Genomic DNA, 8,949 nt, shown 5'->3' with positions numbered 1-8,949 from the left:
ACACCCGTCCCTAATGGGCTTGGGCTTGGCCTTGGCCAGCGGCGGGTCTGTCTTGGAGCTGGCTGGCATTGGCTCTATTGGACACAGGGGAAGCTTCTAGCAGCTTCTCACAGAAGCCCCCCCTGTATCCCCCTGCTACCAAAACCTTGCCATGCAAACCCAATACATATGGCTTTCAGGCTGTTTGTAAGCCCTGAACCACCCTTCAGCACCGTGTGCAAGTGTTGACACTAATGCACCATAAAGAATGTGCAAAACTACATCTTCTAGTAAGTACACCCCAAAGTACTCTGATGGTTATGTATAACGAGAAAACACACCTACAAGGATGCAGAATTTTGTTGTACCTAAACCAGAATAAAGCGAAGAGAAAAACTAATTTTTATCCATCATCTTCTTATGGTCAGGGACTACAAAAACCAAATTGCTGAAGGTAAATTCCCACTGAGTGCAAAAACCAGCTCTAATCCCACTCAAGGATTAGACTGTCAGTCTGGCAGTCCAGGAGAATTTGAGATCTTCTGAGTATCTAAGCTTCATGCCTCCATGAATGGTGTTTGAAAAATCTGGCAAGACATTCTGTGTGACATTTGAAGAACAGTTTCGTTTTTTTTGGAAATGTCAGAATTTTCCAGGGAATGGAAAAATTCCCATTTCTGACTAGCCCCAAGTGCTGTTTCTGCTCTTGCCCCAGAACAGACAGACAGAAATGGCACAACCCGAGCTCTCTCCCCGGTGCATGAGCCACCAAAGCTGTAATATATTATGTACAGAGAAATCCTTCTTTCTGCCACAGCAGGGAAGAGGAATCGGGCAAAAATTGCACTCATTTTGCACCTGGGGCAGAATACAAACATGGAGTCCATGATGATAAGGTAATGCCATACTTTAGGCCGTGAATATTGCTGGCATTTCTCCTAGTGCATTGGAATAGGAGCTCCTTTTAACCAGGAATATTAAAAATGAATAAATTCTATGGTATCACGCTATTTTCAGGCTTAATAAAAACCTGTTTTGCGATTAGGAGATGAGAAGCAATTAGACACTATATATGACAACTGCAAACATTTTCTCAATTGCCAAAAGTGTTAAACTATTTTAACAATAATTTCACCTTATAAAGTTGAAGATGATTATTACAAAGATTATTATTATTATTATGAGGATTATTACAAAGAATGTTTTTATTTTACAAGCAATTATATCTTTTCATAATTGATTAAAAACACTCAAAATTTCATAAATATCAGTATTGCCTAATTAATCTGTCAAAATAATCTAAAAATTATTTTCTTATTTCCAGTTTTTACCAGAATCATTACAAATTGCAGAGGATGGCAAAGAGCATGTTTTGACCGTTCTGAGCACTGTACCCATTGCCTGTCCTGGGCATGATGATTCCTGTAAAATTACGTTACAGCTAAGTACTGAGGATTTGGGTAAGAGTTTTACATATTGGCATGAAACCAATGGGATTACTTTTTCCTGTATTTATGTTATGATTAATTCCAATAGAAATTATAAGACTTAAATAACAACAAAGGGCAGAAGCCATAAAATCAACAAACTAGGCCACATATTTGTCTGCAAAATGAAATAGATGATAATATCCCTCAGGTTTTTGAGGAAAAAAAAATCTGACTAACAATGATCTGAATGGTAGTCCATTGAGATTTATGGATGAAACAACTATGAGTAGAATAACTTGTTTTAAATTCCGGGAGTATAAAATTCCATTTTAAGTTTTTGAAGCAGCAATGGTCTTAGCTAGAATAATTTCATTAATCGTCAATAAGAAGCTCACCTGCAGATTCATTAGTCAGTAAATCTGTACTGAAGTCTTTTTTCTTTCTTTTGCTGGCTTACAATTTTTGTCTAACTTAATATAGAAGAAAAAAATCATTCTTATGCTTATATATTATTCTCTTCCTAAAGGTATTTTTTTACTTGGAAACAGTGACAACGTCACTTAGAAAATTCTTGCCCTTTTAATCAGTAAATGCTTTCCTCAGGTTAATCTGGTGGAATATCATACCTAACCAAGGGGGGTCATATATATATTTACTTTATATTTGCACTAAATAAATCACCCGACCCTCTTTCTAACAAGGCATTTATTTCTCTTCCATAGGTGACTCAGTGAGAAAAATGTTTAGACATAGGATTACAGCCACAGTTTCTCTACCAACAAAAAGCCAGCTCAAAAAAAATGTTGGCAAAACCCAGATAGTTCCTGATATTTTCCCCTTTCTAAATTCCTCTCCTCTCTCCCCATCATCAGCCAAGTGCTTAGACAGAAGAAAAAAATAATTCAAATGGTATCATAACACAATGATCTTAAACTGAATGGCACCTTATGGTTCCAGCAGCTGTGTTGGCTCTCATATGTGTAGTACTTTGTGTTTCTCCATTGCTCAGTGCTGCTCTGTTCTACATATTGCTCTTGGCTTAGAGTCTCTGCCGGTCCATCAGGCAAATGTCCGCTGAGCTCATGGGAACAGATTTTCTTAGACCTTGAGGTAGCTAAGAACTCAGGCTGGTGTGTGGTGGGACGTCCCCACAGCCTCCAAGCAAGCTAGACACCTACCGTTTATGAGGATCAAATGAGAATTAGTCACATAAGCTATCAAGGTAATTTTTTTTAACTCCCATTTTCTTAGGTATTGATAAAGCCTTTCGACATCTCAGCGAGAATGAATGCATGGTCCAGGAGCTCTCAAGTGGGGGAGGCTGAGTTCGATAGATCATACTGAGGCTGACCCCTTGCCAGGGTCTTCTCCAGTCCCACAACGTGCATTTGACTGGAAGAAAGAGGGGAGGCAAGGTTTGCAGAAACAGCTTTATTTTCAAGCTGTCAAAGGGCTTGACGTGTTAGTGCCAAGATGTCCCAGGATGGAGGCACAACTCAACCAACTAACTAATCTTTGAAAGAACTTGTCACTGAAGTGGAAAATTGCCATTACTTTTATTCAGCTCATTTCTGTAGCTTAAACTAATAACCAGCTCTAGCCCTTGATTGCTCCATCCTGAGGCTATTGATGACACTTGGGCCTTTTATGGTCAATTGAGATATCTGTATATACTTAAGGTTGACTATCTGCTGCTGTGTGTTTGCATGACTGCATGTCTGTTTTGTGCCTTTATTGTCTGTAGGGTCCATCTGAAGGAATACTGTGTGTTCCTGAAAAACGTAATGTTGGCCACAGTGCTATAAATTGAAAATAAAAACAACTTTAGCTGAGATTTGTTTCTATGAAATAAATTCACTGACAAGCTCCTTGTCTGACTGAATCCATATAACAACACTGTTGTCCTAATTATGTAGGGAATAAGTGATAAGAAAGCTAATTACAAGCACAGAAATATCTCTCTAAGTTCAGACAATATCATAACGAATGCCAAGGCACAGCAGAGCCACTGGAGTTCGGCTTCTGTTAAGTTTATCATCACTATTTTGACAAGATTATTTTCTTTGATTTTAAACTTTTGTTCTGGGTTGTGAGCACAGCCCATGGGGCTGTAATGGCAATAACTATTCCTCATGGAAACCTCCAATTTAATTGAATCAAGAACCTGGAAAATGAGCCAGGACTTTTCTATAAGATGTGAGGCAGCCTTTAAGGATTTGGGATGAGAGATAATATGCTATTAATATTTGTAGGTTTTTAGTTCAGTTCCTATAGAACTCTACAGGGTTAATTTAAATTATATTTTATGAGTCTTTTCCATAAGGAATAAAACATTGATTATTTGATCGTGTTAGAAATACCATCTTAAAATACTTGAATGCCATCTCGTATAAATTATTAAGCAATTCTACAAATGGGAAAAATGATATGAAACTTTGATATTTTCATATTAGATTAATTCCATTGACACCATTTCTAGAACTTTGTTCTTTTCAGATGATAATTATTGGTCTGGGACAGAAAACAAAACACTCAGCACAAACAAGAGAAGCGGACACTACTAGTCTTGCACCTAGAAGAGGTCCCTTTAGGAAAGATACGATATGCAGAGGCAGAGCTGAATGACTGACTTGGGTTGCCATTGCCATATTGATTTTATCACCACCCATCACTTCCCTACCCACCACAGATACTTACACAGCCGGTACCGCCATAGCTTATTACTTTTCCACATTCTTTCAGTGAATTTATCCTCACAGTGCCTCTGTGAAAGATAGAAATAAAACTACCATCATTTTACAGGTTGGAAAGTAAAGCACCATAACCTAGCTAAGCCAAAAAGACAAATACAAATCTGCTGCATTTGCCTTCCTGTCGTGGATCCAAATTTCACTATAAACTGACTTGAGAATCCTCCCTTTCCAGATCAAAAATTCTGTTTATTTTAAATTAAATAACTCCCAGCAGATACCTCCTTATAATAAAGCTAGTGAAAGATAAATGTTTTCCAGAAACACAGACTCATCTCTTTCTTTGTCATGAGAACGACTTGTCTTCATTCTCTGGGCATGGACCCATGAAGATAAGACTGTCTTTCCAGAAATGTTAGCACCTGTGGAAAGAAAAGCACCACTGAGTTTTAGTAAACTGCCTACTGCAGGGGAAAAAAAAAAAAGCACAGTAAAATGTGCAGAGGGATGCCAGTTTGAGTCAGTCACAGCTGTTTTCATGCAAAACCCATCTGGTTTCAAGGCATGTGTGTCCTGGAATGCGAAACATTTGTGCTGGACGGTAAACAGGGTATGGGCAACTGTTTGGATAACTCTTGTCAGACTCGGTCTTCGTGTTCATTTTAGATAGCCAATTACTGGGGCCCCCAAACATCGCCCTTTCAGCATGCCAGGTGGATCTGCTGCGGGCGCCCTGCTCGGAAAGCAGCTGTGCAGCAGCCGCGCTGACAGTGACAGCCGTGACAGACTTTGCGCAGGATGGGAACCGCATCAGCCGCATCAGAGCTGAGCCAGTCGGATGGAGGGATTTGCTTTGGAGGGCTTACACACCCAAGGATGTGAAGGTCGGGTCCTAAAATAATTTGGAAAACATCTCAAATTTAAACGGGAGGTTTAGTTTTGCAGAAAACAATTATAAACCTTAACCATATAAACATTTGGGGACTGCTGTCAGCAGAGTAAACCAAAACAGCCTCTTTATTGGCCAAGAAAATTAACATGTAAAGCCTTTTGCTTTAACAAATTTAGGTTTGGTTATTAGTCAGCACATCAGTAAGGCCAATAGCTGGATTATAGATGTAACCAGGCGTGCTTGTGTATGCTGGAAGAGGAGAGAGGGTTCTCCCTCTCTCCTAACCCTCTTAGGTTAGGGAACTAGCACCTTTATGAGAAGAAGGGAGAGGGAAAACCGAGGGGTTGGAGACCGGCTTCTGAAAAAGCAGAGGAAAGGCAGTGCCTCAGTAAAGAGAAAGAAGGATCAGGACTCAGCAGTGTTCAATTTGTGACTGTGCCAGGAATCACTGGGACACCTCCGACAACACACATGGCTGCTCTGTCTCTTCATTTATCCCTGTATGAAATGTCCAAAATAAAAATAATAAGAATCAATCAGGGAGGTAAGCCATGCTTTCCCTGCCTAGAAGGGAGTGTGGCAAGCAGGGACTGGCCCGTTGTCTGTGAAGTTGTTTCAGGGCCTCAGCTGGGAGGTTTGAGAGCTGTAATCCCACCGCCCGAGAGAATAAACCAGAGCACAGATTTGACTCAGCTAAATTACTCAGAGCAGTGTACACATCCGAGCTGGTATATTTTAAGTAATCAAAAACAAACTCCCAATGAAATCTATAATTTCACTGCCCTGATTTTTGTGGATTTGCTCATGAGAGAATGAGATTAAACTGGACCTGTTGGAGCCGGTCCAGAGGAGGGCCACGAAAATGATCAGGGGGATGGAACACCTCTCCCGTGAAGAAAGGCTGAGAGAGTTGGGGTTGTTCAGCCGAGAGAAGAGGAGGTTCCGGGGAGACCTTCTTGCAGCCTCTCAGTACTTAAAGGGGGCCTATAAAAAAGATGGCGGCAAACTTTTGAGCAGGGCCTGTTGCGACAGGACAAGGGGGAATGGCTTTAAACTAAAGGGGGGTAGATTTAGGCTAGATAGAAGGAAGAAATTGTTTACGCTGAGGGTGGTGAAGCACTGGCCCAGGTTGCCCAGAGAGGTGGTGGATGCCCCATCCCTGGAAACATTCCAGGTCAGGTTGGAGGGGGCTCTGAGCAACCTGATGTAGTTGAAGATGTCCCTGCCCACAGCAGGGGGGTTGGACTAGATGACCTTTAGAGGTCCCTTCCAACCCAAACTAGTCTATGATTCTATAAAAAATTTTTCATCTTCAAAGGTAAATTGCCTAGCACGTGACTATATCCTTTCCTTTCTGGCATAGGCTTCTTTTAAACTTTTTAAGATTCTTAAATCAGAAATTGCAGCTAATTCAGTGTAGTGCACTCACATACCCATATTTTTTCTTGAAGTTACAAATGCTTCCATTAAAATATGAAAATGTAGCAAGTGTGAAATGGAGTTAATCAATTTTTATAATAAAGTCCATCTATCATCACAGTTAAAACTTGATCTATGGAAACATAATAGACATTACCTTTCCTCCCCCCCATTTCCTCGTTGCTGCTTTGCAGTTAATTAGAGGCGTTACTGTAACACAGTCCCTGCAATGTATCAAAGAAAAATCCATATATTAAAATCCACATAGTCTTTAGTCCTTCAGACTTGTTCAAATATTTTTTATTTATCTGAAAATTGAACGGAAATGGTGGGCAGAACATCCTGACACATTCAGACACCTGATAAAGTGGATTTCTTCAGCAAATTAAGACTGCCTACAACTAGGACTTGCATCCTCTGTTGGTATCATGCAAGAAAAGAGCAGAGCAGAAAGGGCCACGTGGATTTGTTTGTGCAAAGGTTTTACTTAGGAAGGTTGCAGCCGTGGAGAAAATGGGAAAATTCTGAGACACGTCTTTATATCACACTGTAGATACAAATGATACAATTGACCTCAGATCAAAATGCTCTTCAAAGAGGTGTTCAGTTTTTCATTCCTCAGGACCATCACTCTAACATTTTGGGATGCCAGACACCAGTGGGTGTGTAAGCAGTGTGTCTGTGTGATAGTTAAGGGGCATTTTGAAAAACAGCTGATGTATTGCCACAGGTGAAGAATTTTGTCAGGGAGTGTGGTTCTATCTTCATCCTCTTATTCATTTATTTAATGTTCCTAAAAGCTAAGTTCTGCTTTGTCACTGAAAGACTGTACAAGGATATAGCAGACATTCTTCTCCCCTGTTCTGCTGGTCGTGGCAGAACTAACTGAATTGCACCTCTGGATTTCTCACGGGCAAACAGTGAGCAAAGAATTAACAGCCCTGGCCAAGAAATCAGCCTGGCAGGCTGGATATGGGAAAACCATAATCCTTCATCACTCCCACCAGTATGACTGGGAGCTCTTCATATTGCAAATGACTACAGAACCCAGTCTTGCATTTCTGAGAACTGTATAGCAGAGTATGAAAAAACACCATCTTGACCAGACGTGGCAATGCATGCCCAGCACTGCCCAAGATTCAGGTATTGCAACTTCGAAGGGAGTTACCCTACCTCTGGCTTTCGCAGGCATATCTGTTCCTTGCAGGGCACCAGGACTCTCAGACCTTGTCTGTGATACAGCTTGTGCCCAAGTAACCAAGAGCTGATGCAGCTGAAGATCTCTGTTGCTATAGTAGATCCTTTCCTCTTTTATTTACGTGCCAAAAGCAGATGAGCCTGATTTGGGCCGTTGTCGCCAGTACCTGATCAATAACCTGTATGTCAAATATATAAATCAGCCATTCATATGCTGTATCAGGAAATCTAAGGTCAAACTGGGGGACAGGCAGTGACTACTACTAAAATATGTTAATGCTACTTAATTACAGCATATCTTACACCATACTTCAGGCATTAAAATTAGTACAATTTAATGAGCACTCTACTCTCTTGATAATTTCAGTGAATGATCTACTTCTTAGCAAAAAAGTTTGATAAAAAAGGTTTGCTTTTTACCAGATAAAGAAAGACAGTGCATTACATCAGGTAGAATAGAGGCACTTTGAACACGCTTATTGCATGTGATTAAACTCCATTGTTTGAAAGCGAAACCTATTTTGTACCCATTCGCAATCATGTTTTAGAAGTCAGATTTTAGTTTGTACTTGACACATGAATCCTGCCCCTAATGTTTTGTGAGGAACAGTAATGAAGAAAAACTGCTGTGTAGACTGTATTCATTACACATTTCATTTTAACTAGGTCACAGTTCGAGACCTCCCAACAGGGAACTGCTACTCTTTCACTGATCCACACATTATCACATTTGATGGATGGTGAGTATTCTACTTTGAAATAATTTGGCTCAATTACTGCAGTTTTCAGTTTCTGGATGTAGCATGCATTTGGTTTTACATTAGAATATCAAAAGAGCGTTGTACTAGTTTTCTAATAGTGATTAATGTAGTGCTTCAATAACATACATGGTTTCCTTCCAGCTGTTTATGCTCCTTTTAACAAAAGGACTAGAAATGGATTAATCTTGAAGCAGCAATGGTTTGGAGTCTGAATAATTTTTACAAGACAAAGGTCAGATTCCAAAATGTTCTTCAAACAGAACTGTCACTATTGACTTTGAGAGGGTGCCTACACCATGTGGCATCATGTCAGCGACAGCCCAGGTCCACCCAAGTGAGCCATTATGTCCCTGTAGTAGCACAGCACTCAGGGACAGCCTGGTCCTTCCCAGCAGTTTCATAACACCTGATGCAAGGTCACTCAGCCCAAGGATGCTCTTGCATTCTTCTACTTCCAGAGCTGGTTTAAGCACAGCTGCATCTCTGCACAGAGTTGACAGTCATAATCACAACCAAAAAGCCATAAAGATGGCCGTACTGTCTCACATAAAAGAAGTCCAGAAATGGTAAGTGGCAAATAT

The 8,949-nt window shown here is 40.4% G+C and overlaps 1 protein-coding gene across 1 annotated transcript in view; it reads left to right on the top strand.

Moving 5' to 3' along the window:
- Positions 1-8,949, top strand: part of LOC103912662 (von Willebrand factor D and EGF domain-containing protein-like) — a 266,632-nt gene that overhangs the window by 62,359 nt on the left and 195,324 nt on the right. Inside the window, exons 6-9 of the mRNA XM_009319021.1 lie at positions 1,304-1,439; positions 2,661-2,720; positions 4,766-4,932; positions 8,274-8,347. Coding sequence (XP_009317296.1) covers positions 1,304-1,439; positions 2,661-2,720; positions 4,766-4,932; positions 8,274-8,347 — 437 coding nt within the window. The remainder of the gene's footprint in view (positions 1-1,303; positions 1,440-2,660; positions 2,721-4,765; positions 4,933-8,273; positions 8,348-8,949) is intronic.

The sequence above is a fragment of the Pygoscelis adeliae genome, unplaced genomic scaffold (assembly GCF_000699105.1).
Source record: "Pygoscelis adeliae isolate BGI_AS28 unplaced genomic scaffold, ASM69910v1 Scaffold222, whole genome shotgun sequence".
NCBI classification, from domain to species: domain Eukaryota; kingdom Metazoa; phylum Chordata; class Aves; order Sphenisciformes; family Spheniscidae; genus Pygoscelis; species Pygoscelis adeliae.
The sequence above is the reverse complement of the archived record's forward strand: the minus strand, read 5'-3'. Positions and strand labels throughout refer to the sequence as shown.